At 40.8% G+C, this 18,851-nt stretch overlaps 1 protein-coding gene across 3 annotated transcripts in view; it reads right to left on the bottom strand.

The window, feature by feature from the left end:
- The window catches only part of rpap3 (RNA polymerase II associated protein 3), a 61,630-nt gene extending 43,104 nt beyond the window's left edge, over window positions 1-18,526 (bottom strand). Inside the window, exons 1-11 of one of the 3 annotated variants that reach the window (XM_068050370.1) lie at window positions 18,284-18,526; window positions 11,812-11,949; window positions 9,876-9,977; window positions 7,804-7,931; window positions 7,180-7,301; window positions 6,882-6,952; window positions 4,537-4,665; window positions 3,715-3,842; window positions 2,670-2,791; window positions 1,713-1,783; window positions 652-759 (exon numbers count right to left, since the gene is read on the bottom strand). In XM_068050370.1, coding sequence (XP_067906471.1) covers window positions 652-759; window positions 1,713-1,783; window positions 2,670-2,791; window positions 3,715-3,842; window positions 4,537-4,665; window positions 6,882-6,952; window positions 7,180-7,301; window positions 7,804-7,931; window positions 9,876-9,977; window positions 11,812-11,949; window positions 18,284-18,445 — 1,281 coding nt within the window. In that variant the 5' untranslated portion in view covers window positions 18,446-18,526. The remainder of the gene's footprint in view (window positions 1-651; window positions 760-1,712; window positions 1,784-2,669; window positions 2,792-3,714; window positions 3,843-4,536; window positions 4,666-6,881; window positions 6,953-7,179; window positions 7,302-7,803; window positions 7,932-9,875; window positions 9,978-11,811; window positions 11,950-18,283) is intronic. The other 2 variants (XM_068050371.1, XM_068050372.1) reach the window with 2 other exon arrangements.
- Window positions 18,527-18,851: the final 325 nt, after the last annotated feature.

Below are 18,851 nucleotides of genomic sequence, written 5' to 3'. Positions count from 1 at the left end.
TGCGATCGGGATCCGGGAGCTGAGCTGGAGTTGTGGAGAAAGTTTGTGTGGAAACAGTGTGGAGTCGCCGAGTGAGCGGGAGCCGCACCCGGGACCATGTGGCCACTCTTCCTCCTGATCGCCGCCGTGGACAGGCTCCCCGAACACAGCCATGTGGCCTTCCTGTCCAGTTGGCCAAGCTTGGCAACCACTGGCAGGGTCTTCATCACCATTTCTTTCTGCAGATTGCCAGCTGTTCACCCTCTCTCTGTGGTGAATTCCTCTCCCAGCCTTACGCGTCCACCGCCCTGGATGCCGCCATCTCGGCTTTTGATACAGTAACACTATCAAAAAGGGTAATAACTAAGCTTTTTGGATGTATAGACAAGGGAACTCGATAACGTTATTTGAAATTTCATCCAATAATGATCAATGTTAGTTATCTTTCTATAATTTCCAGTAATTTTACTTTGATTTGCTTTAAGTGTGTAGATACTTTGTACTCCCTATTTACAAAACTCGAAATAAAAATCTTAAATTCAGTTTAAAATATCAAGTTCAGTAGACACCCAAGTTGGTCCATGTACACTCGTAATTCCTGCATGTAGAAACTACAATCAACTAGGAAACATAAACACCTTTGAAAGTCAACTTTGATGGTTCAAGACTTACAGTAGATCTTAGATGGGGTGGTTTATCGATTGGTTTGATTAGTCTCCTGCCTTCCTCTTTGCTTTCTAAAGATTTCTGCTGTGTTGTGGCCCCTTGCAAATTTAATTCCTTGAACAAAGAAGGTAAATATTTGAAATGCACTTTACCAATCAGTTGGATATTTACAGCAATCTGACAATTTTCATGACTATTTTCTGGTGCTGATCCACTACTTAACAGATTCATTGAATTCAGCCTCACAGCTTGCCATGTTGGGATTTGAACTCTAACTTCTGTATTGCTAGTGCAGTATTACCACCAGGCTGTTGCACAATTCTTAATCTTCAGTCATACACAGAACTCCATTTTTCTATTTGTAATTTTGTTTCACCCACCCTACCTTGCATGTTCCTATACAATTCCATAAACAAAAAACATTATAATTAGAGGCTTAATAAATGTACAGCAACCTCTCAATCTGCCAACTTGTAATTCAAGGGCAATTAGCCTTACTATGCTCAAAAAATTTAACATGTTTCTAATGAGTTTGATGCAATATTACAATTTTCACCCATCAACACCTATTTATGTAGTGCCTTTAACGTAATAAAATATCCCAAGGCACTTTACAGAATTATAAAACAAATTATGACACTGAGCCACATAAGGAGGAGATATTAGGTCAGATGATCAAAGGTTTGGTTAAGGAGGTAGGTTTTAAGGAGTTGAAGGGAGTTTCCATCTGATTATGCTTCATTTTTCTCCTCCCTGTTCATACCAATTCTCATTGACCATCTTATTCTATTCTGATCAAACACTTTGAACCCGAAGCTGCAGTCTGTGGTTCATCTGCACGCACTCTCCAGGAAGCTACCTTATAATGAAAACCTGGGCAGGAGCGATACTTTACTTGCAAATAAAACATAAGTTTTAAAGTTCTCAAAATGTCCAATATTCTTAAAAGTATTATTCTTCTTTGCTCCTTATTTTATTTAACAGGTGGTGGTTTCCAAAATGCTATTAAATGGTTTCATTCTCCCACATAATCTTAACACAAAGCAACTGAATATTTTCAAATTTACCTTGTTTATTTTTCCAAGCTCAGTTACAGCTTGCTTATTTCCTGGTTCCAGCATCAGTACCATTTCAAAATCTATTATAAAATAATTTTGAAAAAATACAAAAAACGGTCAAAATTACCGATGTCTAATAAAGTTGAGGGTATAATTTTGTTCACTTAGACCAGTGAAGAAGTCAACATAAGTCCCTTTGTTTGCAAACAAACATTTGTTCCAATATTAGCGAACAGAATAAAACATAACCCATGAAGCAAAACATTACCTAAAATAGTTACCAAATTTACATGAAACATTGCTTCAGACTAGAACAAAAAAAATTTAAAATTTTGATTTATGGATTTAACAGCGATCATCACTGAAGATTGCGCTTGTAACCATGGGCTGAGTACAATATGCAATGTTCATAAATTATGGGCCATAGGAAAGATTACATTTTGGTTCTATTAGAGGTGCAAAACAAATATTTGTCTGAATGAGTTATCAGGGATTTACAATCATAAGCTGATTGCTTTTGATTATTTCATTAAGTGCTCAGGCAGTTAAAAAGGAACAGTTACAGAAAAAAAATTAGTGGAGAGTCAAGGGGATATTCAACTCTTAAAAATGTAATCAGCATTTATGTTTCAGTAAGATAAGCTCTGTGCATATGTCATTCCATGTACACATCAATCTACTTCGACAACATTTGACAGCTGTATTAGCAGGAAAAAACACTGCCAGCCTCCATTACTCTCAAAATGATACCAATAAGGAACAGGTGCACTCTAACAATATTCATTTCAAAGTGCTTCTCCTCCTCCTCCAATTATTCCCCCGCCACCCTTCAATATATATAAGATAAATCCCTTGACTACCAGTTGGTTTCTGCTCAAGATAATAATCAAATATAAAGTTACAAATGTCACACAATTTAACAATTTTTTTTATATTTTGGTTTTGCAAGCTTTGTACCAATCTCACCTTCTTTTGCTTCCTTCATCTTCCCTAGGCACATTTGGGCAGTTCCCCTTCGTGCAAAGGCTTTGGAGTAAGTATTATCCAGTGAGATTGCTTGGCAACAGTCATATTCTGCCTCTGCAAATCTAAAATATTTATAACTGGCTCAGAACTGTCATGAACAATTGATTCTGAAAACATACTGCTTTCATTAATGTTACATTAGGAACATACTGCATATGCTAAGGTATTCAATTCCAGTACTTGGCATATTCCATTTCAATATTTGGTATGTTTATAGATTTAAAGTCTCCTTCACTTTCTAAGTCACAATTTATTGCCATGTTTTGAGAAGTTGGAGCATTAATTATAAAAGAATTGAAACAACAGAATTCGAACTACAATCTAGTGACTACCGTGGTCCCTAAAAACATAGGACAGGTTAGGCTTCAAACTATGGCACGCTACAATGGCCAACTGCAAAGACGCATGCTTTGTGACTAAAATCTGTCTGCTTTGAACAAAGACGTCTAAATTTTGGAATTCCACATCAGAACGTGGGTAAATCCAGCGCAGTTAAGGGTCAGAACTCGTGTCAGTGCTGATTCAAACACAACAGTTAACATTGTTTTCCTTCGACATCCTTTGTTTGTATAAAGAAAGAAAAATGGCTTAGATAGGTATGTACTAATCAATGTACATATGTTACAAATACCTGGTTAAAGAACTACCATTAAATAACCATTAGAACTTGACTGGATTACAATACCAGGTATCAATAAACTGTATTACAATTCAGAAAACCTGTACCTAGATTGTTGCCAACACTTCAGCTATATAATGCTATTGTACTTATCAAGTTAATATGGATTCATTTGAAAATGCCTAATGGTCAACTAAAACATTATTAAAATCACCAGTTATCAAATGGTTTCAGCCATGACTATACATAATATGGAATATTAAATACTGAACATTTATAGTGAAACATTGAATGGTGTAATTTAATTAAATTTCATTTGACACAATTAAATTCAGTGATGCCTCGCACCTCCAAAGCAAAACTTACTTTTCAAGTTTAAGATAAGCCATGGCCCGGTTCGCTGGTAAAAGTGCATTGGTGCCATCTGCTGCCATCCCTCTGGTATAGCATTCAATTGCTTCCAAATACTTTCCTTCCTTGAAGTACTCATTGCCCTGTAATGAAAACATTAAATTTATAAAAACTGAAAGCTGTAAGACCAATTTCTAACATTGGAAATGGACAGAATGTACATCAGATCAAAAATCTACACGATTTAAAAATTGTTGACACTTCCTAAGGATGTTCTTAAGTGCTATAATTCTGCATGGGCTTTCTTGTAACTTCAACCGTCACTCATGCCACAGGTGGACTGAGACCCCATGCTATAATTTGACAAGGTCTACAGACACATTCAGGGTATATTAGTAGACCTGGATTACACAGTGCACTTATGATTCGTTTTTTATTGGTGTCAGCTTGAAGCCAGCACAATTATTTGATTCTTTACCAGTACAGATTCAGCACTCACGAATCAATGTTTTCCACTGCAACTTGTAGATCAAACTACAGCCAACTTCTGAACTAGCTAGTCTACAACAAAAATGTGGCATAACCCAGGCTTAATAGTTGCCTGAAATAAAGGGCCAGAAGGGTCACTGACCTGAAACGTTAACTCTGCTTCTCTCTCCACAGATGCTGCCAGACCTGCTGAGTATTTCCAGCATTTCTTGTTTTTATTTCAGATTTCCAGCATCCGCAGTATTTTGCTTTTATATTTATAGTTGCCTGACCAGCTAACCCCAGCCATATTTGTATCGTATTCCAGCTGGCATTTTGAACCGATTTAGTTACTGGGCATAAACATACCAAGTCTTTCTCAAAAATTGCTTGCTGTTTTGCTTGTGTTCCAGTCAGCTTCGTTTCTTCTTTGGCATCCATTTCTCCATTTCTGCACGATTGATTCTGATCTTTACTATATTGTTCTGACGCTACAGCCTGATAAGGACAAGTACAATTAACAAATTGCACAGGGTAAATCCACTCAGCCCATTCTACCTGCATGCTTGTGCTTGCTTCAAACTGGTCATCAATTAATTCACCCTCGTACTTATTTTGTAATTTACATCTAGGCTGTATTTTTCCACAAAAATATAACAAATCGCATTCTCCTATACCCTTAGTTATCTTCTGCAACATGCACTCCATTCTCCAACTGGTAACAGACAGTTGGGGTGGGGGGGGGGGGGGGGGGGGGGAAAGAGAACGGGGATGGCTGGGAGGTCTCAGAAATGTGTGTTGAATGCTTCCTAGGAGAAACATCTACAAACTAGCTAAGTAGAATTGCCCTTCTTGAGCTAACCCCAACTTTAAAAGAATGTGCACACACATTTTATATTAGCAAATGCCCAAATTGAAAAATCCATACATTAAAAAATGTGGGAGAGAAAAACAGGTTGTTCAAACTGGGGCTGCTAACTCTACTAACAGGAAAGGACAGTTGAGAAAACTGGGCTGGTGCCCGTCACTGTGGTCATCACCCTCCATACCTATGGAACCACTCTGCAATACAAAAAGAATTGCTCATATTGCACAGGCGCTTGTGATCCTGAATGCTCTGACAAAAGCTTTTTTTTTAAAATATATATTTGTTCTTAGAAATAACACTGGCAACATTAAATTTCCAATGTCCGTGAGAAAGTGATAGTGAGCGTTCTTCGAATGAGCAAATGACTTGCCAGGCCACTTCAGGCAACATTAAGAGTGAACCACGTAGTATCCGACTGAGAACCTGTGTAGGTCAGATGAAGTAGGAGTGACTAAGTTCACTTTCCTGAAGGAAAGTAGTGAGCTAATTTGTTCTTTATTTACAAAAATCTCATGCTAGCCACGAATAACCAGTTTTATTAAATTCAATTTCACACCTTGCCTTTGTGGGATTGAACAAGTCTCCTGGGCTGTTAGTTCATTATCATAACCATTATATTATCTTGCCCTTCTAAACACATATAGGTAGACGCAAGGAATGCACCATGGGCAATGTAAAAAGTGATTACTATTGAAGTTTACAACCCCATCTTCTCACTGGAGCTTCAGGGTTACCAATAACTTTATTCAATTTATTTATTTTTTTTAAAAAAAGGTAGGACCTCAAGTTTAGTTGAGACAACTTTTAAAATGTTTTAAGTTCCCCAGGTGGGGAACTTTTACTGAGTAAAAGCAGTATCCAGTGTAGCACTGAACTGTGGAGGCCAGATCCCCAAGTTCAATTTTCAGCCTATGCGAAATTAGCTAACCCCCACCAGGACAACAGTAGGAGTGCTATGAAATGACTTCAGTATCCTAGGTTACAGAGGAAATAAAATGAACAAAGATCTTCATCCCCCAAACATCAGTCAGCTAACCATTAAAAACGTTACACATGGACGTCAGGTAATGTTTAAGATTGGGCTCAAATGACATTTTTCAAGGTCGACTTTAAGTGGAAAAATGGAAGGAGGAAAGTAATGTTATAAAATAATAAATTAAAGGGAAAAAGACTCTCCATCATAAATTTATCAGAATAGCATCCATACAGACACTCTTGTATCCAGAGAGCTATAATGTAGTGATGCAAATACATTAGTTTGGCCTCTTTAACAAAACTTGGGGAATGCAGCAACTCAAGCCCCCAGGCTTCAGCATGCATTGACATTCTGAATCTAAATCAAATTTAAAATCAGTATACAACTCAGGTTCTAAAGAAAGGTCAGAGCTGAAACATTAACTCTGTTTCTCTTTCCATAGATGCTGCCAGACCTGCTGAGTACTGTTTCTATTTCCAGGGTGCTGCATTCAGTCCATTCCCCCACCCCACTTTAACTCCTTCAAGTACCCGCTGTTTACCTACCCTTCAGGCAACTACTTATCCATACCCAGCTGTTGTCTCGAATTCCCACAACTTTAAACTTAAATACAGCAAAACTTCAGCATATGTTTTAAAAGTTGCACGTATAAAACCCCCTCAGCAGGGCAACATATGCACTTTTACAAATACACCAACTATCATTTTCCACAACTGTAATGTTCTTCAGTTTAACAATGCTCACAAGAAAAACTGATTTTGTTAAAGGTGTAACTGAAATGTTATAAATCTGCATTAATTTTAAAAATATACACAATAGAATGCCTGTCAAGTGTGGGCAGAATGTTTGAACTAATGAATTAAATTTTACCTCATTTATTTTTCTGAGTTCATTCTGTGCTTCAAAGTTTTGTGCATCCAAGTTTAACACCATTTCAAAATCTGAAGTGTTAGAGGAAAATAAATGAACTGGTCAGTAGAAATCTACAAATATTTAAGGGATGTGCAGCTTTTTGAACAAGTATGACAAATTGAAAATGCAAATCTGTATTTATTTTTAAACAGGAAGTAACAGGTACTTCAGTTCTCAAAGGACTAAATGGTAAATAGAATCAGGAAGAGCTTCATAGCACTTTCAATTCTTAATCAAACTGTTTAAAATTACTAACCTTCTATTGCACCCTGAAGGTTGTTCACTTTCATACGAGCAGCACCTCTTCGAAGGTAAGCTTTCAAGAAGGATTTGTCCAGTGCAATGGCCAAATTGCAATCTGATTCTGCAACAGCATACCTACATTAGAAACAGACTAGTTACACCACAGCTCATTCCACAATTTGCTTCTTCGCAAAGGATTAAGAAGATCAAAAAACAAATGAGGCTATGTAGTGGTACTGTTCTTCAATGACATGGATAAGGATTTCATTGAAGTAAGCCAAAAATGCAAGTAGACAACAGGAGACTTATGTTTTAATATTCGAACAAACATTCTCAGCAGACAAGGATTTCAACATTATGGTTCAATATACATAGTCTTAATCAACACTAAGGACCTACATATAACTACATAGGAAAATTTTAATTGGATGGCTTTCAGAGGTTTGTATGAACTATAAAGCATCGGGATCAGTTTATGAAATCAGAATGTACTCTGTGTACCTTGTAGCCAATTCTACTTGTACTTCAATAAGAATAGCTCGGTTTCATGGGCTAGCCATGTGAAATACAAACATTTCTTTAGAAATAAACTCAGTCTCTTCTTGTAAAGGTACAAAACTTTTACTGCTTTACTTACTTTTTCATTTTTATGAAAGTTGATGCACGATTTGTAGGAAAGACCGGGTTATATGGATCCATTGTCATGGCTCTGGTATAACATTCAATTGCTTCATCATATTTCCCTTCTTTGAAGTAATTATTACCCTATCATGAAAAAAATCAAGTATACTTATCATTAGGTCCCATTTGATCCACTCACTGGAGGAAAACAATATGACACCAAGTCCACATGGGAGGTTGTGGCCAGCCTGATTGAAAATAATTATTCACATCAAAGTACTAACTGCAACTTAGAACTAATGTTTTTTTTGTTAACTCTAACCCCAAGGGAATCAGTTTAGTCTGCTTTGTGGTGAAAGAATGTACAAGATGAATGTGATAGAAAATGCTCTGGAAGATGTAGGGGGCATCACAGCTTCAAACAAAATGCAATTCCTGACAGTGTAGCATTGTTCACCCAACGCATTTTTAATATTGCATGTCTTGTCAGTAGAAATGCATTGGGACGGAGATTCTACAGTAAAATATGCTCAATATAGACAATCTATAATATATTAAAAAGCAATGAGTGGGCTTAAGATTCTAAAGGTTCTGCTCCTGTAAGTGGTGGGCTAAATATCACTTAAATAAATTATTTGGTTATTACGTTGCTGTTTGTGGGATCTTGCTGGCTATAAACTGCTTTGGGATGTTCTGAGGTTGAGAGAGGCATTACATAAAATGCAAGTTTGTTTTTCTTCAGCATTTAACTTCACATAACAGCAGCTTAATGAACACTGAACAATCCCAATTAAAAACAATTTGCAAAACGTTTTGGAAAGATTCCCCCTCCAGGAACTGAAGAGAGCCCTACTAGGGCAAACTACAGGGAATATAACACCCCCTATAAGTAAAGTTGGTAGAAACAACACTAACCTTTCCTAACACCACCCCCCCCATATCCCTCAAAACCCAAGAGAAAATCTTGAGTGTTAAAGATCTCACACTGCCAGAAGACTGTTTAGTCCAGGCAGATCACATGACTAGAAAAGACTTGGCCAGATGACCTATTCAGTGGATCCTTCTCTAGCCTTGGCTCAGAGGTAACACTTTCGCCTTTCAAAAGATTGTCAATTCAAACCCCAATCTTGCACATATAATCTAGATTGGTACTTCAGTGCAGTACTGACGGAATGCTGCAGTGTCAGAGGTTTCAGCTTTCAAATGAGATATAAAACTGGCATCCCGCCTGCCCTCTGATATGGACATAAAAGATCCCATGAAATTATTTTGAAGAATAGCACAGTTGTTCTCCCCGGTGTCCTGGCCAATATTTATCCTTCAAACAACATCGCTAAAATCAGATTGCCTGGTCATTATCTCATTGCTAACATTACTGTGAGAAAATTGGCTGCTGCCTTTGCCTACATTACAACAGCAACTATGCTTTGAAAGTACTTAATTGGCTGTAAAGTACATTGGGACTTCAAGCCCATGAAAGGTGCTGTATAAATGCAAGCTCTTTGTTCTTTCTTCCTAGCTTACTATAGTTATTTTCAGAAATAAGCAGATTTTCAGTACTAAATGACACAGTCCCTCTATGTAGATCAAAGGTTGAGTGCTGGTTTGTCTTGTAAGGTGAGTAACTAGCAACTGACCAATAACAGATCTGCCAAACAATTCTTTCCTGATCTATTAGGGAGAAATCGGCAATCAGATACTCCCGCTGAAAAACAGCATTTGCAAGGAGCACAGGTTGGGAAAGCACAAGCATGCAGTCTGATTTTCTGTCCACTTCCTAACCTTTGCTCCCTGTGAGTTCCAATTCTTACTGAGATTCCTTAGGCATATCTTTTTTTAATCTTATCTTTAATTAACAATGCATTAATTTATTTTTTTTTTTACAAATGGTCTTTTTGAAGGACATTTTGATAGCATTCTACTCCCGAGAGGCAGTGCTAAAAGTGACTGTAACTGCAGCAAATGTAGATTGCATTCACTTTTTTTTTAAACTAAGACTTGGCAGCACTGATTCATAATTCTGACCAGCAGAACTTCATTTCTTCTCATGAGCTATTCACATGATTGTCAGAGATCTTTGTAATATACCTTTTCTTTCTCAGAAAGCGCTTTCTCTACATCTACTTCCTCGTCTTCCGTGTCAGGCTCAGAAGTGCTGTCATTTTTATCCAGTTCTTCCAATACTTTGTCCTAATGCATAAGGACAAATGCAAGATCAATTTAATCCCCAAGTGTGATTAATATTTGTTCCTTTCACCTTACTCCTAGAGTTTTTTTTAAATTAGTGAAGTTGACAAATAGAAAATGTTCATCTCTTTATAGCAGGGTAACTAACAACGACAATATAATTTAAAAATATTACAAGTATATCACAGTTTGTGGTTATTTGGTATTTTACATTCCAAGAAATAGCAACACCAAATAACTCGATGCATACATGTATTATATGGTGTGACACTGGCAAATTGGGCCAGGATTTTCTTTAGTCTCATCCTTGGTATAGACTCCTGCCAAGGAAGCTGCAGGGGCACCACATCTGGGCTCAGTATTCCAGGGTTGAGGGACATGGAGAACAAGGAAGGAAAAACAAAGAATCATAAAATTCCCATTCTAACTATGGAGAGAACTTCAGAAAAGGCATCATCTCAGTAAGATATATAGCTTTCTGTCAATGTATGACACTTATCATTCATTCATTCCCTGGACTCTGAGGTCAAAAGGAATAAGCAGGCTTATAATCCCAAAGACCCTGCTCACCAATTTACTGCAGGGTATGTGTAGATACTCCCTTGCAACTCCATGGACTATCTCATGTGTAACAAGAAGCTCGACACCATCTAGGACAAAGCAGCCCGCTTGACTGGCACTCCATCCATAAACATTCACTCCCTCCACCACCGACGCACACGGCAGCAGTGTGTACCATCTACAAGATGCACTGCAGCAACGCACCAAGGCTCCTTCGATAGCACCTTCCAAACCCGCGACCTCTACCACCTAGAAGGACAAGGGCAGCAGATGCATGGGAACACCACCACCTGCAAGTTACCCTCCAAGCCTCACATCATCCTGACTTGGAACTATATCGCCATTCCTTCCCTGTCACTGGGTCAAAATCCTGGAACTCCCTTCCTAACAGCACTGTAGGTGTACCTACCCCACAGACTACAGCAGTTCAAGAAGGCAGCTCACCACCACCTTCTCAAGGGCAATTAGGGATCAGCAATAAATGCTGGCCTAGCCAGCGATGCCCACATCCCAGGAACAAGTAGAAAAAAAGTTACAGCATGAACACTAGACCAGTTTTAGTATTAGAAAATGTCTCAAATCTTATTTTGTACCCATGGCAGAAGTGAGTAAAACTTCTGTAAAAATAAAGTCCAAGCTACTGTATTACTTCTTGCTGCTGTTCAATTATTCTATAGCATATTTATTATATAGTCTAAACCAGTCTAATAAAAGTGGACTGCCACATAACATATGGCACTGGATACATGGATCAAAAGGGACCATCTCTATAAAAAGATTCACAAAGCAATGAAAGTGGCAAATACTTGAAGCAATAATTGAAATTACACAGAAATAGATCCTTTTTATTCTTTCATGGGATGTGGGCGGCGCTGGCAAGACCAGCATTTGTTGCCCATCCTTAATTGCCCTTGAAAACTGAGTAGCTTGTTGGGCCATTTCAGAGGGCAGTTAAGAGTCAACCACATTGCTGAGGGTCTGGAGTCACATGTAGGCCAGACCAGGTAAGGACAGCAGATTTCCTTCCCCTAAAGGACATTAGTGAACCAGATGAGTTTTTAACAACAATCGATGATTGTTTCATGGCATTATTATTGAGACTAGCTTTCTATTCCAGAATCATTAATTAATTGAATTTAAATTCCACCAGCTGACATGGTGGGATTTGAACCCGTGTCCCCAAGACATCAGCCTGGGCCTCTGGATTAGTAGTTCAGTGACATTAACACAATGCCGCCATCTCCCCTCCCCTATCAAAATCATATTCACAACTTACCACATCAAACTTTTCCCAAGATTTATAGTCATAGGATTTTATTCTCATCGCTTTATTTTCTTTGTTTTTTCTATTGTTCCGAGAAACAGTCTTTTTATTTGTCTTCTTATAATTTCGATTTCTTACAGGTGGTAAAGTCTGTAAATTTTATAAGTGCAATGAGCCACATTTAACCAAATACACAAACTTGACTTATTTTTCACATCTTATATTGATGCAAACCTATTTTGATTTCACACTAATATAACTACAATGTAATTCAGGTGTTAAACAATTCTTAAAGCTTTGAGAGAGCAAACAATTCCATCTGATATGCATCAAGATGTTACAGTTAACCAACATTTGGATACCAGAGCAAACTCCATTTCACCTGACCACAGACCAACACAGGACCACCACTACTCAACTCTCCCAGACTTGGATGCTAGAAGAAAGCACCTTTAATCATGCCATTTGCTCACAGAAAGTCAAGACAAAGTAAATTTCCCTCAGAATGTATTAGTGATGCGTTAAGTAGGGGGATTCTCTGGAGATAGTGAGACCTGGAGGCCATAAAACAGCAGCAGTGGGAAGCAGCGAGACCCCCAAGGCGACAAAATAGCAGCAGCAAAGGGAAACAGCGAGAGAGAGCGAGAGCCGGAGGCCATAGAACAGTGGCGTCAGGAAGCAGCGAGAGAGCCCGAGACCCGGAGGCCATAAAACAGCGACAGCAGGAAACAGCGAGACCCAGAGGCCACGAACAGCTAGCCAGTCCAGTCCAGAGTGGACAGACCGATGTCTGAGAAAAATCAAAGTGTGACGTCACGGAAAAACAGATAGTTGATTCGTTGGTTAGTTTTTCTAATTTTTCAAAAACTGAGGCAATTTTAGTAATTGGAAGTTTTATTTACTATAGTAGTAAAGATAATTACATTGTCTGGTGAGTATTTCCTATTAGTTAATTAAATATTTAAAACACAATAAGGATGGCAGGGCTGGTGATGTGTTGCAGCTGCAGTATGTGGGAGCTCATGGACACCAGTGTGATCCATGGCAAATATGTCTGCAGTAAGTGTCTACAGCTCATGAACTTTGGCTCAGTGTCACTGAGCTGGAGGCCAAGCTACAAACACTGCGATGCATCAGGAAGGGGGAAAGTTATCTGGACACTTTGTTCCAGAAGGCAGTCACACCCCACAGGATACGGTCTTCTGACTTGGTCAGTGGTCAGAGACAGGAGGATGTGACTGCGAGTAAGACAGGTAAGGGGATCGAGAAGGCAAAAATGGAGGAGCCTCAGCCCTTGCAGTTGTCCAACAGTTTGAGGTTCTTTCAGCTTGTATAGATGACAGCGAGGGTTGCAGGGTGGATGAGCAAACTGACCATGGTACCTTGATGCAGCAAGCTACTCAAGCGTGGCGAGTTAATAGGAATGTAGTGGTAGTCGGGGACAGTATAGTCAGGGGATAGACACAGTTCTTTCGACCAAGAGCAAGAATCCAGAAGTTTCTGTTGCCAGGGTACAGGACATCTGCTCAGGGCTGGAGAGGAACTTACAGTGGGAGGGGGAGGAGCCAGCTGTCCTGGTCCATGTGGGTACCAACGACATAGACAGGTCAGGGAAAGAGGTTCTGTATAGTCAGTATGAACAGCTGGGCACCAAACTAAGAAGCAGAATCTCAAAAGGTAATAAAATCTGGATTACATGCAAATTGGAGTCGGGAAAATAAGATTAGAGAAATTAATGCATGGCTCAAAGACTGCTGTGGTAGAAGTGGGTTCTGGCACCAGTACTGGGGAAAGTGGGGGCTATACCGTTGGACGGTCTACACCTAAACCGTGCAGGGACCAATGTTCTAGTGAGCCACATAACTAGGGAAGTAGAGAGAGTTTTAAACTAAATAGTGGGGGAAAGGGAGCAAATTTGGGAAGATGTGGTAAATTAAAGAGTAGAGACAATGTAAGAGAGCAAGGTATTAATATGGGAAATGATAAACAGACCGTGACAGGAAAGGACAGAGTACAAATCTAAGAGTAAATCAGCAGATAAGGCTAGAGGTTACAAAAATAATAAATCTTCTTTGGGCCTCCTTATCTCGAGAGACAATGGATACGCGCCTGGAGATGGTCAGTGGTTTGTGAAGCAGCGCCTGGAGTGGCTATAAAGGCCAATTCTGGAGTGACAGGCTCTTCCACAGGTGCTGCAGAGAAATTTGTTTGTTGGGGCTGTTGCACAGTTGGCTCTCCCCTTGCGCCTCTGTCTTTTTTCCTGCCAACTACTAAGTCTCTTCGACTCGCCACAATTTAGCCCTGTCTTTATGGCTGCCCGCCAGCTCTGGCGAATGCTGGCAACTGATAAATGGACAAAACTAAAGACTCTGTATCTGAATGCACGTAGCATTTGAAACAAAACAGATGAACTGATGGCGCAAATAGAAATAAGTATGATTTGATAGCCATTATAGAGAAATGGCTGCAGGATGACACAGATGACCCGAATATTGAAGGACAGGAAGATAGGAAAAGGTGGAGGGGTGGCTCTGTTAATTAATGACGGTATTAGCACAATAGAGAGGGAAGCCAGGATGTAGAAGCGGTTTGGGTTGAGATGGGAAATGATAAAGGCAAGACATCAGTTGTGGGAGTGGGGTACAGGCCCCCAACAGTAACCACGCGGTAGGGAGGGGTATAAAGGAAGAAATAATGGAAGCTTGTCAGAAAAGTACCATGATAATCATGGGGTATTTTAATCTACATATAGACAGGAAAAATCAGATGGGCAAAGTTAGCCTAGATGAGGAGCTCATTGAATGTTTTTAGGGTAGTTTCTTAGAGCATCACATTCTGGAGCCAACCAGAGAGCAGGCTGTACTAGACCTGGTATTGTACAATGAGATAGGATAATTAATGACCTCATATTGACAGGGATAGAAGATTGGCTAGCTAACAGGAAACAGACAGTAGGCATAAATGGGTCATTTTCTGGCTAGCAAGATGTAACAACTGGTGTGCCACAGGGATCAGTGCTGGGTCCTCAACTTTAAACAATTTACCATAAGTGACCTGGATGAAGGGACCGAAGGTATGTTTGCTAAATTTGCTGATGACACAAAGATGGACAGGAAAGTAAGTTGTGAAGAGGATTTAAGGAGGTTATAAAGGGATCTAGATAAGTTGAGTGGGCCAAGATCTGGCAAAATGGAGTATAATGTGGGAAAATGTGAAATTGCCCATTTTGGCAGGAAGAATAAAAAAGCAGCTTATTATCTAAGAATCATAGAACATTTAAGACACAGAAAGAGGCCACTTCGCCATCGTGTCTAAGCCGGCTGAAAAATGATCCACCTATTCTAATTCCACCTTCCAGCATTTGGTCCATAGCCCTGCAGATAACGGCACTTGAGGTGCATTGCCAGACTCCTTTTGAATGAATTGAGGGTTTCTGCCTCAAATACCCTTTCAGGCAGTGAGTTCCAGATCCCCACCACCCTCTGGGTGAAAAGGTTTTTCCTCATCTCCCCCCTAATCTTTCTACCAATCACTTTTAATCTAATTAATTAATTAGGAAGGCAAATGGTATGTTGGGCTTTATTGCAAGAGGATTTGAGTACAGGAGCAAGGATGTCTTACTGCAGTTATACAGGGCCTTGGTGAGACCACATCTGGAGTATTGTGTGCAATTTTGGTCTCCTTATCTGAGGAAGGATGTTCTTGCCATGGAGGGAGTGCAAAGATGATTTACTAGGCTGATTCCTGGGATGGCAGGATTGATGAATGAAGAGAGATTGGGTCGACTAGGCCTATATTCATTAGAGTTTAGAAGAATGAGAGGGGATCTCATAGAAACCTATAAAATTCTAACCGGACTAAACAGGCTAGATGCAGAAAGGATGCTCCCGATGGCTGGGGAGTCCAGAACCAGGGGTCACAGTCTCAGGATACGGGCTATGCCATTTAGAACTGAAATGAGGAGAAATTTCTTCACTCAGAGGGTGGCGAACCTGTGGAATTCTCTACCGCAGAAGGCAGCGGAGGCCAAGTCGTTAAATATATTCAAGGAGGAGATAAATATATTTCTTAATGCCAAAGGGATCAAGGGATATGGGGAAAAAGCGGAAACAGGGTTCTGAATTAGACGATCAGCCATGATCGTTTTTGAATGGCGGAGCGGGCCCAAAGGGCCGAATGGCCTACTCCTGCTCCTATTTTCTATGTTTCTATGCCCCCTTCTCACTGATCTCTCGGCTAAGGTGAATAGGCCCTTCACCTCCACTCTATCCAGGCCCCTCAAAATTTTGTACATTTCAATCAAATCTCCCCTCAGCCTTCTTTCTTCCAAGGAGAACCACAGCTTATGCAATCTTTCCTCATAGCTGCATTTTCCAGTCCTGCCAACATCCTGTAAATCTCCTCTGTACCCTCTCGAGTGCAATTACATCCTTTCTGTAACGAGGTGACCAGAACTGCACACAGTACTCAAGGACCCCTATGCCTTCTTAACTACCTTATCGGCCTGTCCTGCTACCTTCAGGGATCTGTGGACATTCACTCCAAGGTCCCTCACTTCCTCTGCACTTCTCACTATTTTCCCATTTATCGTGTATTCTTTTGCCTCACACTTTTCCAGGTTGAATTCCATTTGCCACTTTTCTGCCTATCTGACCAGATTATCGATATCTTCCTGCAGCCTACAGCTATCCTCATTACCTACCACACAGCCAATCTTTGTGTCGTCTGCAAACTTCTTGATCTTGCCCCCTACATTTACATCCAAATCGTTAATATATACCACAAAAGGCAGGGCACCCAGTACTGAGCCCTGCAGAAAGCCACTGGAAACAGCCCTCCAGTCGCTAAAACACACGTCAACAATTACCATTTGTTTCCTGCCACTGAGCCAATTTTGTATCCACCTTGCTGCATTTCCCTGGATCCCATGGGATTTTTTTTTTTAACCAGTCTGCCACATGGGAGATGGTGAAAGATTGCAGAGCTGAGATGCAGGGGGATCTGGGTGTCCTAGTGCATGAATCACAAAAGGTTAGCATGCAGGTACAGCAAGGAATTAAGAAGGCTAATAGAACGTTATCGTTTATTGCGAGGGGAATCGAATAGTTTCAGCTATACAGGGCATTGGTGAGACCACATCTGGAGTACTGTGTACAGTATTGGTCTCCTTATTTAAGGAAGGATGAAAATGCGTTAGCAGTTCAAAGAAGGTTTACTCGACTAATATCTGGAATGGGCAGGTTGTCTTATGAGGAAAGGTTGGGCAGGCTAGGCTTATATCCACTGGAGTTTAGAAGAGTAAGAGGCACCTAATTGAAATGTACAAGATCCTGAGGGGTCTTGACAGGGTGGATGTGGAAAGGATGCTTCCTCTTGTGGAAGAATCTAGAACTAGGGGTTCAATGTTTAAAAAGGGGTCGCCCATTTAAGACAGATGAGGAGAAATTTTTTCTCTGAGGGTTGTGAATCTTTGGAACTCTCTTCCTCAAAAGGCAGTGGAAGCAGAGCCTTTGAATATTTTTAAGGCAGAGGTAGATAGATTCTTGATAAGCGACAGGGTGAAAGGTTATCGGGAGTAAGCGGGAATATGGTGTTGAGGTTACAATCAGATTAGCCATGATCTTGTCGACTGGCGGAGCAGGCCCGAGGGGCTGATAGGCTTACTCCTGCTCCGAATTCATATATTTGTATATCAATAGAAGTGTGCAGCTGCAGACTGTCACAGGTAAGGTAAAGCCCGAGTAAACACTGCAGACATATTAATATACACTGATGGCAATATATAGATGGCAGATAACTGCACCCTTATTCAATGCAGTTTAAGCAAGAAAAAAGGTAATGCACCGAGCATCAGTTGTCAGTCAGTGATAGCACCTTCACTGTGGAGTCAAAAATTGGTTCAAGCCCCAATGACTTGAGCATAAAACCCTGGCACTTCATTGTAGCAGTGTGCTGCACTGTCAGAGGTTTCCGTTTTTCAGAAGAGACATGAAGTCGAAGTCCTGTCTACCCTCGCAGGGGGACACAAAAGATGCCAAAACACGATTTACAAAAACTAAACGAGAAGGGAGGCTTTTCTGTAGTATCCTGGCTAATATCTAACCTTCAGTCAAAATCACTTTGAAAAAGAAAATTATCTGCTCACTGACTCACTGTTGTTTGTGGAAGCTCGCTGTGTGCATCGTGACTGCCGTATTTCCTACAACAGTGGCTACACTGTTAAAGTGCTTTGGGACGTCCTAAGGTCGTGAAAGGCGCTATATAAATGTGAACTCTCTTTTTAAAGAGATTCCAATGGAACAGGAAACCATAAACGATCAACTTTAACTCAATCTTTGGAGAGAGGTTTAAAAACTGGCAAGCGATGCTCTGGGGTGAAAGCTGGAGGAAGAGCAGAGTTTACGGGACCGTAAAGGAGCAGGAAGCCCACGGGAAGAGACCGGACCGCGAACCCCGGGCCTGCTCCGCTCCCCAGGCTACGCACCGGGTCGACGGCCGGCTCCTGGCCGCTCTGCCGCCGCAACTCGTCGTCCTTCTTCTTGATATCTTTCTCCCAGCTGTCCAGGTCCCTCATGAAATCCCGCAGCTCCTCCGTCTGGTTCCGCACTTGCAGCTGCAGCTCCAGCGACTTGTTAATTCCCGACATGGTGACCGTGCCTCGAACCTTCTCTCGGTCACCGGCCCAGCGCCCAGCTTACCCACAGGGCCATGACACCTAACTCCCAACCTGCACAGCGCGGCGGCGGAAATACGTCACCGCCAGGGTCGCCATCATGGTGCAGGAGAGTGGTGCCTCTATCTTGGTGCAGGCGGCAAGGCGGCCATCTTAGTGCAGGAATGCCTTGGGCTTCAGCAGAGACCAACACAGAACCACCAACATGTCCCAACTGTCCAGATCTGGATGGCTCCAAGGAGGCACCTTTAGCAATCGTACTTGCTCACTGAAAGTCAGGATGTAAGAGCATAAGAAATACGAGCAGGTGTAAGCCATTCGACCTCTCGACCCTGAAACTTAACTCCTGCCTGTTCCCCCATAATGCTTGACTCTTTTG

Source organism: Heterodontus francisci, chromosome 18, assembly GCF_036365525.1.
Source record: "Heterodontus francisci isolate sHetFra1 chromosome 18, sHetFra1.hap1, whole genome shotgun sequence".
NCBI classification, from domain to species: domain Eukaryota; kingdom Metazoa; phylum Chordata; class Chondrichthyes; order Heterodontiformes; family Heterodontidae; genus Heterodontus; species Heterodontus francisci.
The sequence above is the reverse complement of the archived record's forward strand: the minus strand, read 5'-3'. Positions and strand labels throughout refer to the sequence as shown.